Here is a 26,421-nt window from a genome sequence, read left to right as displayed (position 1 = left end):
AGAAAAGTACTTAGTACACAATTGGAAACAGTTCCTACATTAAATACAGATATGTCAAAATCGTCAGGTGATCCTCGTGTACCACAGAGTAGGTCAGCTATCTAGCACCTGGAGGGGCGAAAAACAGAAGGGTGAGTGGGCACAAAAATAAAAAATTATAAAATCCTTTTATTTTCTGAACATACTAATCCCTTGCTGTAAAACATGTATAGTTTCCAAAAAACATACTATGTATAGGTATGAAATCAAATGGGAAATCAACAGTAAATCAGGTAGTATGCTACACCACAATATCTCAACAGTAATATAAATAAAATCAGGTGTTTAATTAATCTATACTAGCACGCAAGTCGGAGTCACCTAATGCAACCTGTACGACTGGCCTGCTCATCAATCTATGCTAGCACATGAGTCGGAGTCACCTAATGCGACTTGTATGATAAGACTTGGTGTAATAATATACGCTTTAGTGGTACGATCACGTGAAGACTGGCGATAATCACGGTCACCTACGAGTCGGAGTTGCGTAATACGATCTATACGACAGGACTGACACCTACTTGGATGCAAGGCAAATTTGCGATGCGAGAGGTGAACATACACGTGAAGGACTGGCCTTGGCCCGGGGCGAGCACTAACACTGGGGAGCAGCAATGATGAGCAGACTAAATGAATATATGCATGCCATAGTGATTCAATAATTCCAATCACCAATATAAACTTACCTGAACTTACCGGCTCATTCTGTAGGATTATTTAGCATTTAACCATAGTACAACATTAATGAGCAGGTAATATGTATATGCCATGACAATAGATAATTCACAACCACACACACATATATATATATATAGACACACACACTAAAACAAAATGGCCACTCACGGATATGTCGATTGATCATAGCCTCATAGCCTCGCTTGTCCACATATATATATATACTAAAACAAAATGGCCACTCACTGATATGTCGATGGATCATAGCCTCATAGCCTCGCTTGTCCTCATACATCCTCAGATAAGTCTTCCCTATATGTGAAACAACTAATAATAATTACTTAATTAACACATATACGAAAAAGCTAAGAAAAACTCCCCATAGCTTGCTTAAACAGAAGGTTTGAATATACGAAAATGTTCAACTCAAAGTCACGGATCCGCACATGTCAACCACTCGCCGGCCAAAGGCCGGACGTGCCCTCACACGCCACCCAACCCACAGTCACACATGTGGCCAAGCGTCTGGCAAAGACTGACAAAAGACAAGGAATACTTTATCAAAGTTGACGGAATATTCTGTTAAATAGTAACAGAACCTAACGTCGTTACCTAACACCATTAGAATATTTCGTCAACTTTGATGAAATATTCTTCTTTTTCTCTGGTGATCCTCGCCGTCCGCCGCCACTATCTATTTTCGCCGGATTCTAGAAAAAGTGGCCGGTTTCTGGAAAATTTTCAAACTCACATAACTTCTTCATTTCTTAACCATTTTTTACCAACTTTATATGGAAATGAAGCTTTTAAGGCGAAGAACAAGATAATACCTTTCAAAGGACCAAAAATGGACGGAAAATGGCCTAACAAAGCCTCACAAGTCTAAGCCTAAAACTCGACTCCTTGAAATCGTGCTTCTCGACGTTGTCTTTACTCTAAACTTAGCCTAGGGATTCCAGGGAGTTGTGTGGATGCTCCCACAACCTTCAAAACATTGTAACTCGACCGAGTCGGAGCTTCCGAGTTGGCGAGTCAAAACTCAGCTACTTCAAGATCGGTTTGTACGATTGGGTTCGTGAGGATGAGATGATCATGATGGTGATATTTTTAAGTTTGATCTGTGAGTGTTTGATGAAGGTCCTTATAGTTGCAAAGAAGAGGGAGGTACAGGTGAGGGAGAGAAGAAGAAGATGAGAGAGAGAGAATGACAACTTTTCTGATTGGTGGAAAAGTGAGGGAAGTTGTTTGGTTGGGTGAGAGAATTGAGGAGTGAAAATTGATTGGTGAGGGAGATGGGTACACTGGACCAATTTTAAAAAGGAAAAGTGATAAGGTTTTTCAAATTTTGGCACAGTAAATTGTACAAAAAAACACTGATAAATTCAACACACGTGTGCACCACTCCATCCGTTGTTAATGTACTTTAACGTAGCGTAACTTTTTTGTTACTGACTCGGGTGGAGATAATTTAAAGTTGCATAATCACGTCCACGTCACTTTGCCAACAAGGGCATAGATATCAATTTACACACTCGGGGAGAAATTACATAGAAAATTAAGGTCTGGTTGTCACAACCTACCCCCTTAAGAAAATTTCATCCTCGAAATTTCAATACTACTAGAAATCAATCAACGAACAAACATGTGTACAATTCTCGTATGCGCTGCTCTGTCTCCTAAGTAGCTTCCTCAACTGAGTGGTTCCTCCACATGACTTTCACCATACGAATGATCTTATTTCTGAGAACTTTGTCTTTCCAGTCAAGAATCATCACTAAAACCTCGTCATACGTCAAATCTGAATTAATCTCTAACGGCTGAGGAGGAATCACATGTGATGGATCATAGACGTATCTCTGTAGCATCGACATGTGGAAAACATTATGCACCCTTGATAACTCTAAAGGTAGATCAAGTGGGTAAGTAACTTCACCAACTCGCTCGATTATATAGTGTAGCCCGATGTAACGAGGGCTTAGCTTCCCTTTCTTCCTGAATCGTACAACGTCTTTGCACGGTGATAGCTTTAAGAATACCCAGTCTCCAAACTTGTATACCTTATAGGTCGAATGTCCGTCGGCTATACTCTTTTGTCGATCTTGTGCTGCTTTTAGGTTAGCCTTTATCACCTGAACATTCTATGTCGTCTCATCCATGATCTCAAGGCCCACCAAAACTCTTTTGTCAACTTCGGACCAACACAGTGGAGTACGACATGGTTTCCCATACAACGCCTTAAAAGGCGACATACCAATGCTGGAATAGAAGCTGTTATTGTAGGCTAATTCTATCAATGGCAAGCGTTTGTGCCATGCGTCTCCAAATTGCAGGACTGAAGATCTTAGCATATCCTTCAGTGTCTGGATCTGCCTATCGGTTTGAGAGTGATAGGCGATGCTGTAGAGTAATCTTGATCCTAGAGCTTCTTGGAAAGCCACCCATAATTTCGAAGTAAATCTAGGGTCTAGATCATAAATGATACTAACTGGAACACCATGATACTTGACGATTTTAGAGATGAAAAGTTATGTGAACCGAATCAACGAGTAGTTCTCCCGAACAGGTAAGAAGTGTGCTAACTTGGTAAGCCGATCTACAATCACCTAGATACCGTCATAGCCATTTCACGTGCGAGGCAGCTTGTACTTCTCCATTGTGATATCTTCCCATTTCCACTAAGGTACCGGAAGTGGCTATAGTAACCCAAATGGTTTCTTTCTGTCAACATTAACCTACTGACAAACTAAACAATGACTCACATACTCTACAATTTCTCTTTTCATTCCAGGCCAATAGTAGAAAGGTCGGATGGCATGATACATCTTGGTATTCCCGGGATGCATTGCATAAGCTGAAATATGCGCTTCATCGAGAATTTCTTTCTTCAGTTCTTCTACATTCGGCACATACATCTGATCACCTTGCATCAACATTTTAATTTGTGAACTCAAATCGGCTTTCCTTTTTTTCTTTTTATTTCTATCATGTTTTTGTTGGATTTAAATAAAATACAAAATCAACTCCAAAAATCCGAAAAGTTTGTGTGAGTGTGCCTCTATGTGTCTAGTATCTGCATATAAAATTTTGTTGAATTTAGATATGTGTAAGTCAGCCTAATAATTAGTTTTCGGTGGCTGGTCCGTATGAACAACAGCCCAGTTTTTGTGATATTTTAAGTAGTTAGGTTTCAATCTTCTGCCAGACAGACCCTTATTTTCATATACTACAATTGACAAATCTTAGGGTTAATAAGGAAAATCAACAGGACATTTATGTGCTACTTTGTCGTGCTTTTAATCCTATCATACTTCAATTGTGCTTAACTATGAAAAAGTTGGGCCTCACACTGCGAAGACTTAAACTTCTAAAAAAAATGGCAAATTGTAAAATTTATCACTATACTAGAGCAGAAGATCCTGACTTCAAATTCATGCAACCATAACGTCACAAATTTATGTAGTCTCTCGTGTTGATCCATGTCCCAAATGACTTGTGAATTTTGTTTTTTGTTACAATGACTTAAGCTTTTGTTTTCAGTTTCATTGGCTTTGTTTTCTCTCTTTCTGGTTATATTGAATTATGCTATTGAGAACAATGGTAAACAATGTCTATCAACTTATTACCAATTTTAATCAATGTACATAGGTTTGTAATGATACTAGTAAACAACAAAACACCAATTGCATTAAGCATGATAGACACTGGTAGTGAATGAGTTTCTTGTCTCAAAGCAAAGCAATTAAACAAAGGATCAAAGACAAGTTATCTTCAGTTTGGGATACCTAGATAGTGAAACTTTCACAAAGATGGCACCAATTATTATCCCTTCCTGCAGCTCCATGTTGTCCTCATAATGTTGCAACTACTACCCGAACATGGCCGTAAGTGTGGATGCAAATTTTCGCCATCTTCTTCTTTGACGAAAATGCACCTTGCAAAATAATAACACCTAAGATTAAGGCCAAAAGCCTCATGTGCCCACAATGAATGGGGGGGGTCTTTGGCCAAAGAATCCCTGATGCCAAAGTTAGAATTCTAAAAGAATGTGTTTAAGAGTTTGTGGGTAGCAAATGACTTAACATTTTAGTGGGATAATAGAGCTATTTATAGGGGAGTGGCCAGCCATATATGGTGTAATTGGAGAATAATTGCAAGATGTTATGTAAAATAATATCTTGCAATTAACATGGTAATTAATCCCAAATTAAATAGGATTTTAGGAGTTACCTTTTGAATAAGGAGTTGATGAGGAGTGATGAGAGGGATTTGAATAAATACCATTTTGATTATCTTTGACTCTTCCTTGATCGAGTCGTTATCGTCCGTTGTATGCGCATAGGAATCCCGGTATGTCTGGAGGGTAACTTTGTCCTTTTTACCCAAAATTCCACGTGTCACCTCCATAATTTTCTTGATAATATTTCACTCCACAAATGCCCCACATCTGCTGGGTTACTCGCAAGAAAGGGCACCAAGTGTAGAGATCTTCAACTTTGATGCAGATTCCCACTTAGACTTAGAATTAGATTCTTCTAGGAAAGGGAAATAAATCACCTCCAAAACCTATTTAAGTCTACCTTAAGTAGGGGAGGGAAATTATTTATCCCTACAAGAAAGAGAGAAAACTAGAGGATATTTGTTCCCTCTCCCTTGGCATTCTTTTTCGCTTGCCAGTGCAAAAAATCGTCTTTCGTTGATTTCTTTGTCTTCTCCACACCATACCAAGGTAAGAAAAACTTAATTTTCTTTGTCTTATTCTTGGGTGGTGTTGCCGCGGGGTAATCGTCGAGGTAGTGTGGCATGTCGGCTGGCATAGGCCAAAAGTCAGCTTAGCATGGGCCGAGGAGTTGGTGTGGATGGGGCCATGGCTTGGGTTACTTAGCTTGGCTGGACCCAAAGGTTGGCTCAGTATGGGACGAGGAAGTGGCGTAGCATTTTGCCACGGTTTGGGCTGCCACATCTGTGCTGCTTGCCAAGAAAGAGAAAACTGCTTGAGTTTAATTTCTCAGCTACTGTTGGTCTAGGCTGCTCATCTTTATGATCGGTTCATCTATGTTGCGGCTACGGTGCATATGGTACGTTATTAGCAGGCGAGTGGGTTACTAGTAAGCTGTCGATTAAACTTGAGCCGGATTGAGTGACTGCTTCTCTCCATCTATTATGCTACATACTCTGATGTAAGGTGAATGATGCTCATTGCGGGTCTAGCCGCAATTGAAAACTTCATCTGGAAAGTTGTCCATGTTGATATTGGAGTGTGGTCCTAACCGTGAATGTATGCTCGTCCATGGGCTTACCTGGGAGTACACGTTCTTTCGCGCACTAAGATGAGAGTACACGTTATCTCGGGGGCCCAGACAGGAGTGTATATTGCCAGAACGCTCGATTCGTGGTTGGTCAAGAGGTTGCTTGCTGGGATGTTGCTGGAGAGGTTCATCGTCTACCCTTATCCTGCTTTAGGACACCTTGTTTAGGGCATCCTGCATCTCAGTGCACTGCAAAAGTTGATTCACCAAGGTCATTTGCTACGTAAGGGCGCTTGTTAACTTTATGACTTGTCGAGACAAGTGATGTTCGTAAGTTGGGATGGAAGAGCTTTGACGATATGTGTCTCCTTGAGTAATGGAAGTGCAATGGACTCCAAGTGAGTGATTTAAGTTAAGATGTGTCAAATCTGTAGAAATTATGGGTGAAAATACCTTAAATTCAATCATTGATCCAGAAATATGAAGGTGGGATTGTTGAACTACCCTTGGACTGGTTGGGATCATTAGGTGGATTGCAATAGTAGGTTGGGCCACGAAAGTAAACCGAGCCATATACAGGGTGCGCGGGCACAGTGCGATCTAGCCTGCTTAGCATTAGGACGAGGGTGTATTGGGTTTGCGTTGGCCTTGGGCCATGAATGTTAGGTAACTCCATTTGCCACAGTTGTAGCTGCTTAAGCCATGCTTTAGGCCTCAACTGCTATGGCAGCGCCGTGGGTCTACTGGTTATAAGCTACCTCATGCTGTGTTGGTTGCCTTGTGGCAAGGGTCTGGGCTCGTTTTTGCAAAGTGGCAGCTGTTGTTGCTTCGTGGCCTTGCTGCCATTGAGCTATCCTACTCCCCACTGTTATGGTGATTGCGTGGCTATCGTGGTGGTGGTACTCCATAGTGGCAAAGTCACTCATTTTGCAGTCGTGTTAAGCCTCATGGATCGTCGTGGTAAGGCTACATCACAATCTCCATCAAATTCGAGGAATAAGAACATGTGAAAATTGACAAATGAACGAGAAATGAGAAACTTTGAATGCGAGAGTCTTCTTTACGCATGTGAATCAATCTCTCAATGAAAGCACTAATTTATGGATGTAAATTTCCGCCATCTTCTTTTTTGACGAAAATGCACCTACAAAATAATAACACTTAAGATTAAGGCCAAAAGTTAGAATTTTGAAAAGAATGTGCTTAGGAGTTTGTGGGTAGCAAATGACTTAGCTTTTTAGTGGGATAATAAGGCTATTTATAGGGGAGTGGCCGGCCATAAATGGTGTGTTGATGCACAAAACTATAGGGGTCTTGGAACAACGTAAATCTGACCGTAAATCTGCAAGAAATGTAAATAACACAAGATGTATTGTGGTTCACCCCAATGTTTGGGCTACGTCCACACTGTTGTTGTATTTCTCTAAGATGTTGAAGAGGGAGAGAAAAAGCTTATAAGGGTAAGAGAGCTCTTCTCAATCTGAAAGGCTTGATGGGGTAAGGAGGCTCTAGAATTGTGAGGGTGATGAGGCATTTTTATAGACTAAGGGCTCCTCCCCTTTTTACATATTTGCCCCTTCTTTTATTACATAATTGCATTTAAGTCCCCTAAGTATTTATACGAGATCTAAATACGAAGGCCTTAAGTATGGTACAAATAATAGTCTTCCAAGTCTTCAGTCAAGATAGTCTTTTGGCTGGAAACTTGAAATTTAGTCCATGTGTTGGCCGAAGTAACTAGATATCGTTTTGAACTAATTCTCAATATGAGGCAGTGCTTAATCTGAAATGATGCTCAACTAGAAGTAGCACATATTGCGAGGCTACTCGGCTTGTGGCTTATGTTGCCTTGGTTGGCTCGACTTGTGGTGTTGAAGGTAAGGGAATCCCTTTTATAGAATAAGGGTTCGCTCCTCAATACATGAATGATGGGCTAGAGTTGATGCTCTTTAATGATTATGAGGGAGTCCCTTTTATAGAATAAGGGCTCGCTCCTCAATACATAAGTGATGGGTTAGGAGTGATGCTCGCGGCGAGGCGGTTGCTCAGCTGGCAGCGATGCTCTTTAATGAAAGTGAGGGAGTCCCTTTTATAAAATAAGAGCTCTCTCCTTAGTACATGAATGATGGGTGCTCTTTAATGATAGTAAGGGAGTCCCTTTTATAAAATAAGGGTTCGCTCCTCAATACATAAATAATGGGCTAAGTCCCCTAAGTATTTTTTATGAGGCTCAATATATGGTACATAGTGTAGTCCCCCAAGTCTTCAATCAATAGGGTATGTTGGCTGGAGACTTAAAATTGAATCCATGTATGGGCCGAAATGGCGGTTGTTTGGAGGCGGTATTTGTATACCTTGCACTAAAGCTTTGTAGGTGAAGCTTTGCAAGTGAAGCTTTGAAGCTAGAGCTCTGTAAATGAAGCTTTTGAAGCTAGAGCATTTGTAAATGAAGCTTTTGAAGCTAGAGCTCTGTAAATGAGCTTTCGAAGCTAGAACTCCGTAAATGAAGCTTTCGAAGCTAAAGCTCTGTAAATGAAGCTTTTGAAGCTAGATTGACATGAGTGATGCTCATGAATGTTGACATGAATGATGATCATGAATGTTTATGTATGATTGCCATGAGTGATGCTCATGAATGTTTATGTATGATTGACATGAGTGATGCTCATGAATAATTTTGGAGTACTAGACGTACTTTTGATCACCTGGTTGGTGATAATAGCGGCAGGCTGCCGAATAATTTTAGAGTACTGGGTGTACTTTTGATCACCTAGTTGGTGATAATAGCGGCAGGCTGCCGAATAATTTTGGAGTACTGGGCGTACTTTTGATCACCTGGTTGGTGGTAATAGCGGCAGGTTGCCGAATAATTTTTTGTAGTACTGGACGTACTTTTGATTACCTGGTTGGTGATAATAGAGGGCCTGGCTCTTTTGGGCATATGGGCCTTCGCCCTCCACATAACATTCCAGCCCATTATTTTGGGCTTGCCTTTTTTTTTTTATTATTATTACCCTCTGATGGGGTTTATACAGATGTCTCCGAAAGATAAGAAAAATAAATCACATCATTCAAAAACAAGAAAAGTAAATCACATCATTCTGGTGGGGTGTTTATTCCTTGCTTTTGCAGTGTGGGTGTTTATTCTTGCTTTTGCTTTTCTCTTTTCCACCGCGCCTTTCTTTTGCTTTTGTGTTTTCTCTGCAACTTTGAAGCGCACTTTTCTTTTGCTTTTGTTTTTTCTGCAACTTTGAAGCTTGCCTCGCTTAAATTGACATATATGACTCATTGGTGACAACTTGCACCTCCCTCTTTTGCTTTCTACTTTTATTGTTCTGTTGCTGCTCCTTTCTACTCATTTCTTCCCTTTTTCTTTTTGAAAAGTGGCGGTGGAGAAGGTGGGGGTGCCGTCCACAAAGCTCAAGTTGCCGAAAACCACCATTCTTCGTCTTCCTATCTCCGAACCGTCCGTGTGTGACTGACCAAGACAAAAATAACCCTGACGTGAAAATCGTCGACGACTAAAAATACACATCCCCGAGATCTCGCTTCATCGTCAATTTTAACGGTCGCATTTCCAAGGTCTAAAGGATGCCGTACTACACGCACGCCGGGAATGAAGCCACTGACTTTGATGAGTATGATCCGACACCTTATGGCAGGGGATACGACATTTACCTGACCTTCGGCCGATCTCTCGACCCGTCCAACAAGACTTGCTACCTTAACTCATCGCCGTCTGATGATTTCGATTACAAACGCCCCCAGGTCTCGTCATACTCTGAGCCCTCCGCCTACGTCGACGAGGCTTTTGAAGACGAGTACACACACTACACCCGACCAGCACACCGACCCAGACCAGCTGTCGGGTTCAATCCTGGTCGGGGACATCCAGAGGGAGAGTACAAAGGCAGACCTCAGACGGCCTATGGGTTCTAGCCTGGTGGGGAGGAGAGACTCGAGTTCGGATCCGAGAGGCCTGAATCGGGTTATGGTCGGAAGCCCGAATATAGACACTCCGGTTTGGAATATGGGTCTGGGTATCAACGAAGGCCCGAAGCTGATGAGCCTAACTCCGAATATATTGGGTACGGTTGGAAGCCAGAGCACGAGGCGTCCGAATCGGAGTATGGATCCCATCTCCGAATAATCACCGCCAACAGAACCACTGTGGAGACTAAGAGGATGATGAGACGCTTCTCGGTCTTGCGTTTAAAGGCCTGCTCTTCGAGCTCGTCGACTTTGCTGTAGCCCTTGAAGGACTTGACGGAGTCCCTTTTTGATGCTCCTTTTTTCTTCTTCTCTGCTTTTCTGCTTTTGGTTTGCTGGGTTTGTATAATTTGCTTTGCTGGGTTTCGTTTCTAGGTTTTGGGTGTGAAATGTGAAGGGAGTGTGTGTGTGTGCGTGTGTGTGTGTGTGTGTTTTGCAGGTTCACGGTGGTCAGGGATGAAGTCTCACGGTGGTGAGATGAAAAAATGAAAGAGAACCGACACAACTTTTCGTATCGCTTCCCACATATGTCACTAAATGTTGATGCACAAAACTGGAAGGGTCTTGGAACAACGTAAATCCGACCGTGAATCTACAAGAAATGTAAATAACACAAGATGTATCGTGGTTCACCCCAATGTTTGGGCTATGTCCACACTGATATTGTATTTCTCTGAGATGTTGAAGAGGGAGAGTGAGAGCTTCTGAGGGTGAGAGAGCTCTTCTCAATCTGAGAGGCTTGAAAGGGTGAGGAGGCTCTAGAATTGTGAGGGTGAGGTGGCCCTTTTATAGACTAAGGGCTCTTCCCCTTTTTACATATTTGCCCCTTCCTTTATTACATAATTCCATTTAAGTCCCCCGAGTATTTATACGAGATCTAAATACGGAAGCCCTAAGTATGGTACAAACATGGTGTAATTGGACAATAATTGCAAGATGTTACGTGAAATAATATCTTGCAATTAACATGGTAATTAATCCCAAATTAAATAGGATTTTGAGAGTTACCTTTTGAATAAGGATTTGATAAAGAGTGATGAGAGGGATTTAAATAAATACAATTTTGATCACCTTTGACTTTTCCTTGATTGAGTCGTTATTGTCTGTTGCATGTGTGTATGTGCCTTAAGAGTAATTTTGTCATTTTTACCCAAAAGTCTACATATCACCTCCATAATTTTCTTGATTATTTTTTGCTCCAGAGTAAGATCACCAACAATGCCCATTAAAAGATTCAATCTTTTCAATCCCCTGCCCCCACCCCATCCCCAAAAGGAAACATAAAAAATCATTGACATATAGTACCTACGTAAACTTTGTAATACATCACTTCTGCTTCTGCTACAGAGTTGGAACCTTTAGCAACCCTGGAATTGATAAAATAATGAATACGGGGTAGCTAATAGCAACTAGATAAAGTTCGAAGGACAATTGTAGGCAAGGGAATTAGTGATTTACAAATAAATGAATGTAACTACGAGCAGATGTGAAAAACACATATTAAAAAGCTTAGAGAATATTAGAAGGGTAAATTACATACTAACTCATCGAGTTTAAGGTCTATTACAACTCCATACATCATATTTAAAACATTTCACTTTCATACCTTATGTACTATTTTATTTCAAAATAATACCTCCGTTACATTTTCCATCCATTAATCCGTTAAGTGCTGATGTGGTTGTCGCATTTGTGCCACATGGCTGCCAAATGTGTGCCACGTGGCAAAAATAATAATTTTTTATGTTTAAAAAAAAAAACCTAAATCTTCTAAATTTATAAATAAAAATAAAATAAAAACTCAAACTTTATCCCTCCTCTTCCTCCTCTCTTCTCCCTGCAACCCCCACCATCTTCATCTTCTTCCCTACAACCTGAGAGAGAGAGAGAGAGAGAGAGAGAGAGAGAGAGAGAGAGAGAGAGAGAGAGAAAAAAAAACTAAAACTTTATCCCTCCTCTTCCTCCCCTCTTATCCCCGCAACCCCCACCATCTTCATCTTCTTCCATGCAAAAAAAAAAAAAATGAAACTTTATCCCTCATCTTCCTCCTCTCTTCTCCCCGCAACCCCCACCATCTTTATCTTCTTCCCTGCAACCCAGGAGAGAGAGAGAGAGAGAGAGAGAGAGAGAGAAAGAAAGAAAATAAATAAACTGAAACTTTATCCCTCCTCTTCCTCCTCTCTTCTCCCCGCAACCCCCACCATCTTCATCTTTTTCCCTGCAACCCAGGAGAGAGAAAAAAAAGCCCTTTAGTTCGTCTTCCCCACCCCTCCTCCTCCTCCTCCTGTCTTCTCCCCCATCTTCAACTTCTTCCCCTTACCTGCAACCTAGGAAAAAAAAAATTCCATACCCCGTCATCATCGGGTTCATGAGATGGGAGGAATATGTGTGGATTTAAGGAGTTGTGGGTGTATAGAGGAGGGAAGAGGGTGGGTGAAGTGGGTCGCCCGCCTAGGTAAGGAAGGTCCCGGGAGGGTTTCCTGGGTGAGGTGAGTCATGGGGGAGAGGGGTTCACGGGGGTGGGGGTTTTGTTCAGCTTTTGGATTTTTTTTTTTTAGTTTAGAAGATTTAGGTTTTTTTTATTAAAAAATTATTATTTTTGCCACGTGACACACATTTGGCAGCCACGGTAGCGCTTAACGGATGAATTGATGGAAAATGTAACAGATGTATTTGTGAACACGAAAATTTCCTAAAAGGAAAGAGACAAGAACAACGTGCACAAAATAATATTTGTATTTGATGATTTTGGGTTACAATCTCTCTCAAATTTGATCCTCTGATTCGATCTCCGTAAGGTGTTGATTTTTGCATGTGCGATTGATCCAAGGGCCGTTGGGGCTTGATCTTGAAAGTGGATTTGAACGGATCTTCAAGGAGCCGTTGGGGCTTGATCTTGAGGATGAGCGTTTCTTCAAGGGCCGTTGAGGCTTGATCTTGAATAATGGTCATGAATGGATATTCAAGGGGCTTTTGAGCTAGATCTTTGAAGAACAGTGATGAACGGATCTTCAAGGGCTTTTGGTGTTTGATCTTGAATTGGTGGAAGTTCTTCAAGGGCCTTTGGGGCTTGATCTTGAATTGGTGAAAGTTCTTCAAAGGGGCCGTCGGGGCTTGATCTTGAAGGTGGATGATTGTTGATCCAAGGGCCGTCGGGGCTTGATCTTGGAAGAACGATGAACGAAGAAGGCTTTCTTGATTCTTTGGGATGAACGGATGATGAACGATGAATACTTTCTTCAAGGGCCGTCGGGGCTTGATCTTGAATTGGTGGATGATTGTTGATCCAAGGGCCGTCGGGGCTTGATCTTGGAAGAACGATGAACGAAGAACGAAGAAGGCTTTCTTAATTCTTTGGGAACTTGGATGCTAGAGAGCTTCGGAGTTTCAGAGCTTCAGAGCGTCAAGGTGTAATATGAATTGGTCATTTGAAATGAATGAAATTGGCTTCTATTTATAGAATTCCAAAACTTGATTTTTGGGATTAAATAGTCAGATGAAATAAATCATTTCTACCGGGCGTTGACACGTGTCCTGTTTGATGACTTTTCCAACTTATTTCGATTTTTTGTTTAGACACACGCTACGTGTAAAATTTATGTAATACATAAGCGTTGAAACTTTGATTTATCGATCAACATTTATTTACCGAAATTTCGATGTCTACAAATGCCCCCACTTCAAGGCGTGTCGTATACATGTGCTTGTCATGTGTAGGAGATGTGTTTTGAAGTCCCTCATTGTAGATGTCGATCCAAGGGCCATCAAGGCTTGATCTTGAATTGGGCAGGAGATTTCTTCAAGGGCCGTTGAGACTTGATCTTGAATTGGGCTTGAGATTTCTTTAAGGGTCGTTGAGGCTTGACCTTGAATTGAGCTGAAAATGTCTTCAAGGGCCGTCGAGGCTTGTGCTTGAACTTTGTTTGAAATTTCTTCAAGGGCCGTCGAGGCTTGATCTTGAAGGTTGAAATTGGACCACAAGGAGCTTCATGTGCTAAATGATCTTTGGCTTTGGTAGTGGATGAATCGACACGTGTTTTGTTGCGCTTGTTTGACTTTCCACAGCTTTGATCTTGAACTGGGTTAGAGGATTTTCTGGATTCCTCCAATTGTTGACTTTCCACAGGCTTATTCTTGAACTAGGTTGGAGGATTTTCTGGTTTCCTCTAATTGTTGACTTTCCACAGCTTATTCTTGAACTGGATTTGATTCAAGGGTGGTAGACACTTGATCTTGAATCGGACTTGTGATTTCCTCAAAGGTCGTCGAAGCTTGATCTTGAATTTGGCTGGAAACTTCTTCAAGGGCCGTTGAGGCTTGATTCTTTGAAGGTTGACTCGAACACATGGCAAGCAGGCATGAGGTGAAGGTGACAACTTGTTGCTTTGTTCAATCTTTCTAATTCACACCTGAGCAGTTTGGTTAACGGTATGATCTTCAAGATTGATGGGCTCTTCTTCCAATTGGTGACTTGATCTTTAAGGATTTGATTCAAGGGTGGTGAATCGGCCCGTACAGCCTACAACGCCTAGCGAGTCGACCTAAGAATTTGAGGGTCAAAACGAGTCCTCCACCCAGAGTGATTGCAACCCTGATGATATGAGATACTTTTGATTTTGAAGAAGTAGCGGATGAATCGGCACGTGCTTTGTTGTGCTTGTCTCCACATGCTTCAATGTATCATTTTCACTTCCCTTATCTATTCCCCAGGCAGATGTAGTGGACGAAGAGGAAGCATAAGATGTTAAAGATGAGTATTCGAGAACCTGGCTAGGTAAGCAATTAGGATGGGGTTCCAGGCAGATGTGGCAACTTCTTGAGTTCCTCAATTCAGACTCCTTCTGCGAGTTGACTGTGCGGGCTGCATTCTTCTCTGCTTGTTTCTTCTGCACGTTGTCACCACATGCTGCAAGGTATCATTTTCACTTGCCTTATCTGTTCTCCAGGCAAATGTGGCATCTTCTTCGGAAGTATATCAGCAGCTGAAGACGAGTACTCAAAAGCAATGCCAGGTAAGCAACCAGGCAAAGGTTCCAAGTAGTCGATTCCTTACCTGAGTTTGAGTGGAGGTTCCGGCATATTGCTTTCTTTATCCTTGTCTTTGCAGGTAAGAACAAGGACAAAGGAAAGGACAAGGAGAAAGCATGATATGAGATACTCTTGCTTTCTACCCTGGTGAGATGAGATACTCTTGCTTTCTACCCTGGTGAGATGAGATACTTTTGCTTTGGTGTCATTTGTTTGTAGAGGTATTCCAGGAGAAGAAGAAAACTGGGTATTTCGAGAGGCTCTGCTGGGTGTGTACTCTCGGAAATGAGGAAAGGTTGGGGCATTTTTGCAGGTATGCTTTGCTATGGACGGTGAAGGTGAACAGTTATAGGAAGTTCTTTAATACTTGTAGAGGTACTATTCTTTCACTCGTGTCGGCAACTATTGAGTGATTGATTAGTATGGCTTCATATGGCTTCACGTGCTCTCTTCTTCATCATAACTTTTCGACAAATTGTCTGTAATTTTCGCCAAGCTGAGTGTGCATGTGATAGGTGTTGACAAGGTTGAAAAAGATTGGCGCCTCTTCGATTTCTGGGATCGGCGCTTCGACAAATTGCCCGTGATTTCTGTAAAGCTGAGTCTGTATGTGACAGATGCTGACACGTCTGAAAAAACAGATGCCTCTCCGATTTTTTAGCTTGCCTCTTCGATTTTGGAATTGGCCTCTTCGATTTTTGAGCTCCGTCAAGTGCAGAGGTTGCATATGACAAGTGCGGACAAGTCTGGAAAGGAAGATTGGCCCGTGGTTTCTGAGTAAGCCTAGCTTTTGAGAAAGCTAGCACCTCTTCGATTTTTGAATTGGCCTCTTTGAATTCTGAGCTCGCCTCTTTGATCTCTGAAATCCCGTTGAGTGCCGATTTTTATAGAGGTACCCAGGACGTTTCAAAGCACACTTGAATTTCTGTCTGTAGAAACTCCCTTCTTGCACTTCTACGATCTTGACTTGTTCGACCTCTTCTTTCTTTCAACACTTTTGAAAATGTTTGGCCCCTCCGACCGTCGTCTTGACTTGAACCTTGGTGAAGAGGCAGTCTCACCTTCTCCAGACAACATATGGCGCCTATCCTTCACATCCCCTACTGGTCCTCTTACCGTTGGGGACTTAGTGATTAAGAATGATATGACTGTTGCGGTGGTGGCCCGGAACCTTGTCACTCCTAAAGATAACAGACTAGTTTCCAAACGGTCTGATGAGTTGGCTGTTAAGGATTCTCTGGCTCTCAGTGTGCAGTATGCAGGTTCTGTGTCTAATATGGCCCAACGTCTATTTGCTCGAACCCGTCAAGTTGAATCATTAGCGGCTGAAGTGATGAGTCTCAAACATGAGATTAGAGGGCTCAAGCATGAGAATAAACGGTTGCACAAGCTCGCACATAACTATGCTACAAACATGAAGAGGAAGATTGACCAGATGCAGGAATCTGATGGTCAGATTTTACTTGATCATAAAAGGTTTGTGGGTTTGTTTCAACAACATTTGTCTTCGTCTTCTGGGGCTGTACCGTGTAATGAAGCTCCAAATGATCAACCTCCGGCTCCTCTTCTTCCCGGAGTTCCGCCGAGTGATGAGGCGCCACCTGATCAATGAAGGCTCCCTTATATTTGCTGCTTGCACATTTGAAATTTTTTTTGTTTGCATGTAGAATGCAATTTTATGTAATTTTTCCAGAGAAATAAATAAAATGGACTTTACTTCTCTCAATGCATTTTTTTTTTTTTTTTTTTTGTTTTTTTGTTTTTTGTTTTTTTTTTCCTCTCAATCATTCTGTCTCCACTACTCTTTTCCTCTTTCTTTCTTGACTTGCCAACAGTAGTATGCACCTTCTTTTTGTGTGTGGTTTTGGCATTGTGAGAGCCGAATGCCCCTCCTTGAGTGCTTCTTCATGCTTTCATTTCCAAAAGCTGTAAAAGTAGTACTAACAATGGGTGACGTCTAAAAAAAACACAAATGCAGCAGCTCTCAAATGAAGTTGTCAGCGTGCGTTTCCCTTTCATCCCTCCAATCTGCTAATTTAAACAATTGGCTGTTGGTGCTGCCTTTGAAAGATGCTTCCCAACATCATCATTGCTGCCTCCTTTTTTTTTTATTATTCTTTACCTTCACATGGTGCCTGAAGCCTTTATAATTGATATATATGTATATTTTTTTTCTTGGTGCCGTCCACCATCATTCTTGAAACCTTTATAATTTTTTTTAATATATATATATTCGGTGCATGCACCACTACTCACAATAGGGCTGGGTTCGGTTCTTATTGGTTAGGTTTTTTGCCAAAACCGAAATCGAACCGAAATTTCGGTTCGGTTCGGTTCAAATTTTTTCGGTTTTTTTTCGGTTCGGTTTCGGGTTTTTTTCGGTTTTTTTTTTTTTCCTCCAAAAAATGCAAAACAACCATAACATAAGATACAAAATATGATATGTTTCCATCTCTCCGGGACGGTTTTTCAATATGAGGGAAGAAGTTACTAATTAATCTAAAAACATAAAGTCTCATAAAACTAAAAGTCAAAAAATGAAAAATTTTGAAATATGAAATTTTAACATTTCCAAGTTCCAACAATCATAATATAAGAATTCCAACTAGAATAGAATCAAAGACAATGAAAATAAACATTTAAAGTCCAACTAGAAATAGAATCATCAATCAAGTTTAAGTCTTCAAAAAGTTCAAATTTGAACATCAAAGTTTAAGTCCTAAAAAAGTTCAAATTTAAACATCAAAGTTTAGGTCTTCAAAAAGTCCAAATATAAACATCACACAAGTCAAATAAACCTTCAAAGTTTCATCACTTCCTGTCTTGCACAAATAAATCTTCCAAGTCTTCAAGCTCAAGCTCAATGCATAGGCGGCCTAGGAGGCAACATAGCATCTTTCTTTGAGCTTCCACTTGCCATTTCTACATACAAATTAAAAAAAAAAGAACATGATGTAAAGCAAGCGTGCAACATAGCATCTAATTAAAATAGTCTAACAAACCAAATGCAATAAGTAAAATTACCTTTCTCAACTTCTTCACAAAACTCAATCTCCTCAATGGTTGGCTCATGATGTAATGCTACATGAATTGACCTAAGCCAATTTTGTGTACATATCAAAGCCGCCACCATTTTTGGACTCAAAGAACTACGATATGAATCAATTATTCGTCCACTTGTGCTAAAGGAGGATTCTGAAGCAATGGTTGATACGGGAATAGCTAAAATTTCTTTTGCAACTTGTGCCACAATAGGATACTTAGAAAGCCCATTCACCCTCCACCAATTCAAGATATCAAAGTTTGCCTCTTCTTCCCCTTCATTAGGATCCAAAAGATACCTATCCAAATCATTATGCACAATACGAGCTCTCTTTGCTTTTCTCATTTCACTTTTCTCTTTCAACTTTCTTTCAATCTCTGTCATGCTTGATAAATGATCTCCACTTGTAGTTGCCGATTGAGAACTACCACAACTACTTGTGCTTTGTTGTGTATCAAAAGATAACTCTTCATGAATCTTGTAAAGATCAAACAACAAATCTTTTTAGTTGCAATTTCAACTTTTTCCTCGTCCTTGCCATATAGTATCTCATAATAATCAACCACCTTCTCCAATTTATGGCGAGGATCAAGCACAAGTGCCACAAAAACATATTGATTCATATCCTCAATTGAACCCCAATATTTGTCATATTTTTCTTGCATCAACATGGAAATCATAGACAAGAATTCATTATCTTTGTTTTCAAGAATGAGACTTTTGATCTTAAACAAATCACCAAAAGTAGTATGAATTGTTGGAGTATTAGAACAACACACTTTTAAAGTGACTTCATAGAAAGGTCTAAAAAAGGATGCAAATATTCCTGCCTCACTCCAATCATAAGTCGAAGGTGGCCCCTCCCTTATATTATCATGATTTTCTTTAGTAAAGTAAGGAAGGTAATGACCATCATCTACTTTCAACCTATCAAAAGCCATCTTGAACTTCAAAGCCGATTCCAACATTAAAAATGTGGAATTCCACCTAGTAGGGACATCTAAAATCACAAGCCCTTTGCTTTCTATTCTCACTTTCTCAACACACCTTTTAAAGCTCTCCAACCTTTGAGGGGAAGATCTTACATACCTAATCGCATTACGAATGCTTTGTATGGCGGTATTCAACATTTTTATCCCATCATTCACCACCAAATTAAGAATATGAGCAACACACCTCATGTGCAAATATTTTCCATCATGCAAAAGTGCATTAGGAATCCCCCACTCACTTATTCGATGCACCAAATCCCTTAAGCTTGAATCATTTGCCGAAGCATTGTCAACCGTAATAGTTAACACCTTCTCTATGCCCCACTCCACCAAACACTCCTCTAAAAGTTGAGCAATGGATTCTCCTTTATGATTTGGAATGACACAAAAGTTCAAAATCTTTTTATGCAACATCCAATCATCATCAATAAAATGAGCAGTGAGAACCATGTAATTTGTTTGTTGAATAAAAGTCCATGTATCCGTTGTTAGACACACCCTAAATGTCTTCAACTGACTTTTCAATTTCTCCTTTTCGGAGTAAAACAAGCCAAGTACATCTTTAGCTATTGTCTTACGACTAGGTACTCTCCATAAAGGACATGCATGCATGCAAAAATGACGAAAACCCTCTCCCTCGACGAAAGAAAAAGGTAACTCGTCTATAATTATCATCTCAACGCAAGCCTTAGTAACTTCCACTTGAGAAAAACCTATAGCTTCCAACTTATCTTTTGTGCCGGCAAAGGTTAAGATCTTTTGCCTATTTGCAGCAAATATTTCCTTATTAGGACCGTAGCTCCTACATCTAGCTAAGTGATTTCTTATACTAGTTGTACCATTTTTATCCGTGTCGGCCATATAAGATTTGTTGCAATACTTGCACACCCCTTTAACTCTACCTCCCTCAATTGTCCTATCAAAGTGCTCCCAAATTGTAGACCTTTCATGACTTTTTAGTGAATCCAAGAGAGTATCTTCTTTACTTACTTGATCACTTGAGCAACCCTCTTTTGGAGTTGCATCGGAGGATTTTTTGGATCCACCATGAGTAAGAGGAGTGTGTTGAGTTGCCACCATGGGGAGTTGAGGTGGAGTTGATTCACCAACAATGTCCTTCAAAAATAATAGAAAGAATCATTACAATTAATTATTAAATAAACTAGAGACATAAGAACCATAGAGAAAGTATAGAGATGACAACTTACTTGTGATGGAGTAGACGTAGATGAGTTTATTTTTTCACAGGAGCTATTTGATGATCTCATTGAGTTTGAGCTTGAGCTCGAGGCCTTTGATGCACTTGACTTCATCTAATTAATAAGCAAAGGTAAGATACGGATTACTTTGGAAAATTTACGGTCCTTACGGATACATCATTGACTAAGAAGCAAAGGTAAGATACAAAACACAAACTATATGCACAAATGTAGTTATCAGCCATCTGGATACATCATTGATTAAGAACAAAACGAAAAGAAAACATATCCTGTATTTATTTGTTGGGAGAAATATCATAGGCTAAGGCTTACTGTGCTATTGAGTAGAATCTGTGCTACACACACAAAGATGAGACAAAACAATTTTGCATTAAAGTAGAACCTATGCACAAATGTAGTTATCATTTGACCTATGCACGAGAACAGTTAATCCAGCAAATGAACATAATTATCCTATTTACAACCTATCAATATGATACAAAACAATTTTGCATTAAAGTGGGAAAACAAGAAAAGTAAGGAAAACAACTTAACTAAATTTTAAGAAACAGTTTATACCTCGCACCTCAACACGCCATATTACTTTTAGAAGGCTTGGTACTCTCAACCTCTCTTGACTCCTAGAAAATCAATAGAACCTAAAATGGATGAAACACTACCATACATAACTGAGAGAAGCTCATTCAAAACTAGAACTAGAAACGCCTTATTTCATTTTGTTTAGCTCGCTGTTTTTCTTGTTCTTTCCCTCTATGCAAAAATGTAGTTATTAGCCATCTAGATTGCTTTGGAAATGGTAAAATAAGTAACCATATTCAGGTTAAAACTTAAAACCAATTGAAGAATCTGTGCTAAACACGTCACAAAGAATCTGTGCTATTGAGTAAAACAAGTAACCATATTTCTGCTGCTCGTTCAGAAGCACATCAAACAACCATGTTTGTTATATATTAACCATGTTTCTGACCCTTTAGTTTGTTTATTCACATCAATTTTCCCACTTAAATTTTCACAAGCTATTTCATTATTTTGTCCATCCCTCACCTCCAAAATCTTCCTCTCCACTTCCACTTTAAATTTACTACCAGATGGATTAAACTAGTTATTCACAATCTCAGACACAACAAACAACAAGTAATCTGCAGCAACTCATAGTCTAAATCTAATAGTCATAAAGCTACACTTGCAGATCCAAATCTAGGCTTCAGCAGCAGCATACCCAAAACAAATTAATCAAACCGTATGTACTCTCACAAATTAATCAAACCTCAACTAATAGTCTAATAGTGTTCATAAATGAAGTTACCTTACCAAATCCAGCATACCCAAAACAAATTGCAAAACCATGAAATGGAAAAGCTACAGATCAAATTCATCAGAACCAACGAAATTGAAAAAAAAAATCTGCAAAACGCATCATGGGGTGAGAGACTAACCTTGCAAATGAGGGAATTTGTGGGTCGACACTTGAGCCTTGAACCGGCGAGAGAAAGTCGTGGGTCGCAGGGGTGACAAATTGAGAGTGAAACGGCGACGGCGAGTGAGAGGGATAAGAGAAAGGTCGCTGAGAGACGGCGACGGCAAGTGAGAGACAGGTCGCTAAGATGGTGAGAGAGTACGTACGACACCGTTCAAGAGAAAGGAAATGGGAATGGGTTCGGTTCTGTTTAGTGTTTAAGGTTTCAGAGTTCTGAGACTGAAGAAGGATTGAAGGAAGGCAGACGCGGCGCGCTACAAATTGGACTGAACGAACGAACGACACCGTTCAAGAGAAAAACGACGTCGTTTTTCCTTACTTTGGTTCGGTTCGGTTCGGTCCGGTTTCTGAACCCCAAAAACCGAACTGAACTGAACCAGTTTCGATTTGGTCCGGTTTTACACTTTCGGTTCGGTTTGATTTTTTTCGATCTCGGTTCGGTATTCGGTTCGGTTTTTTTCGATTTTTGGTTTTTCGAACCCACCCCTAACTCACAAAATGATGGCCATCATCCTTCTTTTATTTATTTTTTTGACACTTACCTTCCGCACCCCACCGTTACTTCCACCGCACCATCAGTGTTTTTTAATATTTTGTTTCTGATTCCCTGTGCTATGCACAGCCCTTCATTCATGTGCCTCTCTGGAGGCCATTATATATATATATATATATATATATATATATATATATATATATGGGATAGCAGCAACTGCAACCTTTGCACAGCCATTGCCTTGCTTGTTGCCCTACTATTGCTGTTTGCTGTGCTTGCTGCACATGGGCTGCCATGAATTTTTATTTTTTAAATGGTTTAATCCACTCGATGAAGTTCGAGACGAGGGGAGAAGCGAACTGTAGTGGGCAGTGTCGAAACAAGAGAAGAGTGGGCAGGTTGCATGGATTTGTTGCTCAGCATGCCTAAACGTGGTGGTGCTTTCTGGGCTGCTATCAGCAGAAGCGCTTAAGGCTACAGGTCAAGTACAGGTTGAATTGTGGTGCACGCATGAGGTCTCGGGACATGTTCCGAATCAGCCTCTACAGCTTCTTGTACATCCCCAGTAGTCATTCGCATACAGCAGAGCATTGACTCATCTTCCCAAACTTCTTCTTTTATGCGAGCTCTACCGCCTTTGCCCGCCATCGAGGTCTAGGAACTTCCATGTCGCCATTCTCCTGCTTGAGATCCCATTGTTGTTGCTTTCGTGCTTTGGCAGTTAAAGATTCTAGAATCATTCGAACTGAGATTTGAGGAATTTGTTCTGCAATTTAAGCTCCACGACTGTCTGGACGAGTTGATTGTGAGTGTCGCCCGAGTTAATCGAATCGTCGCTGCCCTTGATGAAGAGAAAGAGATAGAGATGATGACGATAAGGAATTGATGACGGCACTGGGCTGGGCCGTGGAATGTGGGTTGTGTTCCTCAGCTGCTAATACCTGTGTGTAGATGGGCTCATAGATTAGTGACCGTATGGTGGGCCTACGAATATGCTTGGGTAGATTCGTACCTGGGCTTGCTGGTTTTGGAAAGAAATGAGTTTTGGACCGGCCAGAAATACCCTATTTTAATATATATATTTATATTTTTTTTATTTATTTATTTTTTTGTACAAAGAAATTGTAATAACATCAAACTTTTAGTAAAATCTTTATTCCTTATTTTGATGTGATGCTAGGAATCTTTAATTTTGGAGAAGGCAGAGCATGATGCTAGAACCCTCACAAAGCTTTCAGAGACATGGTATTTGGAGTGAGCAGGACTTGGGCATATCTGTGCTTTCTGCTGCCTAGGGTTTGTGCAAGAGACTGCAACGGGGTTTCACTGTGTAGTGCCTTTTGATCACAATTTTCCCTCGTTGGTGCGCTGCCGTGTAGTGCTGTGCAAGAGACTGCAGTGGGGCTTCGCTGTGTAATGCCTTTTGGTCACAACTTTCCTTTGGTGGTGACATCGCCGTGTGGTGCTGTGCAAGAGACTGCAGTGGGGATTTGCTATGTAGTGCCTTTGATCACAGTTTTCCCTCAGTGGTGCCTTTGCCGTGTGGTGCTGTGATAGAGACTACAGCGGGGATTCGCTGCAGAGATGGCGGAGTCATTGGAGCTTGAGGCAGAATGTAAGACGTCGAGCTTCATGATCAGCTAGTCGTTTAATGGCGATTATTGAAGTTCTTCGTCGATTTTGATCATGGTGGCCAGAATGCACTGCGGTTTGTTGCTTGGAGCTCGTTCCAGTACGTCACTTTTACCTTGTGGGGTTGTGCAAAAATACTGCAGCGGGGATTTGCTGTGTAGTGCCTTTTGTTACAACTTTCCTCAGAGTTGACGTCGCCGTGCACACCGACCATGTCGCCTGCCAACTCATTCCTTTAAAGAAATAAAGTATTCGTATTTTGAATTTGCTCTTTATTCTTCAAATTGTTTTCTTTTATTGATGATGTGACTGTACTTGAAGTTTTGAAGTTTCAAGTTGCCTACGTACCCTCGGTTGAGGAGGGATCAAGTCATGACGTAGTTCAAATGAACGATGGGTTTAACAATGATTTTGATGATGATTTTGCCGTACACAGTTTATGCTCTTGCGGGCCAGGAGCTTTGGTTCATGCAGTTTAGGCTCGTGTGAATAAAGAGCAGGAGCTGTTGCCTTTTTTTTTTAGGGGTAGTAGCGCTTCAAGAATCTGCCATTGATAGGGCCGATCTTCAAGCCGTCTTCCACCATGATTAAGTAGGCGTCATTGGTGTAGACTTCTTGTATTACGTATGGTCCATCCCACTTTGACGTGAACTTGCTCTTTGTCTTGTGAGTTGTGATGATAGGCCTACGCAATGAAAGGACGAGATCTCCCATTTGAAAAGAACGAGGGAGAACTTTCTTGTTGAAGGCCTTGGAGAGTCGTGCTTGATAACACTCCAAGTGTTGCTGGGCTTCGAGTCTTTTCTCATCCAGCGCTTCCAACTCTTGAAGGTGCAACTTTGCATTCTCTTCATCAGTCAAGCCTTCTTGTATAGCCATCCTTAGCGAGGGGATTTGACTTTCGAGCGGTAGAACAGCTTCCACGCCATATACGAGAGAATAAGGTGTAGGTTGGGTAGGCGTTCTATATGTCGTCCTGTATGCCCAAAGTGCTTCGCCTATTCTTTCATGCCAGTCTTTCTTTGTTCTACCGACTACCTTCTTCAGGAGGTTGCACAATGTCTTGTTGAATGCTTATGCGAGACCATTAGCCGGAGCATGATACATGGAGGATTTGTGCTGCTTGAACTTGTATTTCTCGCAGAGCTCGTCCACGAGTCGGTTGGAGAACTGTTTTCCATTGTCAGTGACAATGTAGCGAGGCACACCATATCGGTGGATGATATGTTCCTTGATGAAACGGACGACAGTTTCCTTCTTGACTTCCTTCAGGGGTATGGCTTCAGCCCACTTGGAAAAGTAATATGTTGCAACCAGGATGTAAGCTTCTCCTGCAGATGACTTTCGCGCAATTAGTCCTACGACGTCTAATCCTCATGCATCGAATGGCCATGAAGTAGCTGTGGGTTGTAATGGTTCAGGCGGTTGATGTATGAAGTTGGCGTGAAATTGGCAGGCTTGGCACCTTTTGGCGTGTTCTAGGCAATCCTTTACCATGCTTGGCCAGTAGTAACCCATTCTTTTGAGCTGGAAATGAAGCTTCGGTTCGGACTGATGCGCCCCACATATTCCTAAGTGTGCTTCTTCCATGGCTTGATTGGCTTCTTCCTCGCCTAGGCATCTCAGAAGTACTCCTTCAAAAGATCGCCGGTAGAGTGTCCCTTTGTAATAGAAGAAGCAATGTGCTCGTCGACGTACTTCATAGCGGTGTTTTGGATCATCTGGAAGTATTCCATGCTCTAAGTAGCTGATCAGAGGCTGTCTCCATTCTTCAACGTTGACCGGAAGTATTAAAATAACATTTGTATCGCTTAGTACCATTTCAGTAACAAGCAGGATTACCCATCTTTGGCAGATTGGCACGTTTGCAGCTTCGTCTTCTTCTAATGTCATGCTCGAGGCTAGGTTGGCGAGAGTGTCTGCCATTTGATTCTCTTTTCTTGTCACGTGTTCTAGTGTTACGGCCTCAAACCTTTGTAGCAATTGCGTTGCCAGCTGGAAATATGGGACGAGATCATCTTTCCTCACCTTATATTCAATCAGAAGTTGATTGATTATGAGCTTGGAGTCTCCATATATCTCAAGGGCTGCGATTTCCATGTTGATTGCCATTTGGAGCCCGATGATCAGTGCTTGGTACTCAGCGACGTTGTTGGAGCATAATTCGCTTAGTTGGAATGAATAAGGTAGTATTTGCCTTTGTGGCGACATGAATACTACTCTTGCCCCCGCTCCGTCTGCTCGTGCAGATCCGTCGAAGAACATCGTCCATGTCGAGAATATGTCGATGTAGAACACCTCCTCGTCAAGCAAGTCGTCTGAGATTTTCCAATCGACTGGGATTGGATGGTCGGCAAGGAAGTCTGCTAGCGCTTGTCCCTTGACGGCTTTAGTTAGGACGTAGATGATCTCGTATTGATTGAGAAGCAATGCCCATTTAGCTAGTCGCCCTGTCAAAACTGGCTTAGACATGATGTATTTGACCGGGTCAGCTTTAGCAACCAAGTGGATGGTGTAAGCATGCATGTAATATCTGAGCTTCTGGATGGCAAACATTAAGGCAAGGCACATTTTTTCTATTGG

The 26,421-nt window shown here is 41.1% G+C and overlaps 1 protein-coding gene, 1 long non-coding RNA gene and 1 pseudogene across 2 annotated transcripts; all 3 read right to left on the bottom strand.

Moving 5' to 3' along the window:
- Positions 1 to 2,393: 2,393 nt before the first annotated feature.
- Positions 2,394 to 3,650, bottom strand: LOC126609334 (uncharacterized). Its single transcript, XM_050277273.1, has 4 exons — positions 3,538 to 3,650; positions 3,329 to 3,449; positions 2,969 to 3,218; positions 2,394 to 2,821 (listed from the first exon to the last, which is right to left on the bottom strand). Exons 1-4 carry the CDS (start codon positions 3,648 to 3,650, stop codon positions 2,394 to 2,396), a joined length of 912 nt encoding a protein of 303 aa, XP_050133230.1.
- A 792-nt stretch (positions 3,651 to 4,442) lies between these two features.
- LOC126609333 (probable inactive shikimate kinase like 2, chloroplastic) overlaps positions 4,443 to 26,421 on the bottom strand; it is a 58,292-nt pseudogene continuing 36,313 nt past the window's right edge.
- Positions 17,775 to 21,743, bottom strand: LOC126606644 (uncharacterized). The gene is made up of 3 exons (XR_007617278.1): positions 21,673 to 21,743; positions 18,006 to 18,163; positions 17,775 to 17,903 (listed from the first exon to the last, which is right to left on the bottom strand). It is a non-coding gene; the product is annotated as an uncharacterized LOC126606644 (long non-coding RNA).

This window comes from Malus sylvestris, chromosome 16, assembly GCF_916048215.2.
Source record: "Malus sylvestris chromosome 16, drMalSylv7.2, whole genome shotgun sequence".
In the NCBI taxonomy this organism is placed as follows: domain Eukaryota; kingdom Viridiplantae; phylum Streptophyta; class Magnoliopsida; order Rosales; family Rosaceae; genus Malus; species Malus sylvestris.
Note: the sequence above shows the minus strand (reverse complement) of the source record. Positions and strands in the feature narration are given on the sequence as shown.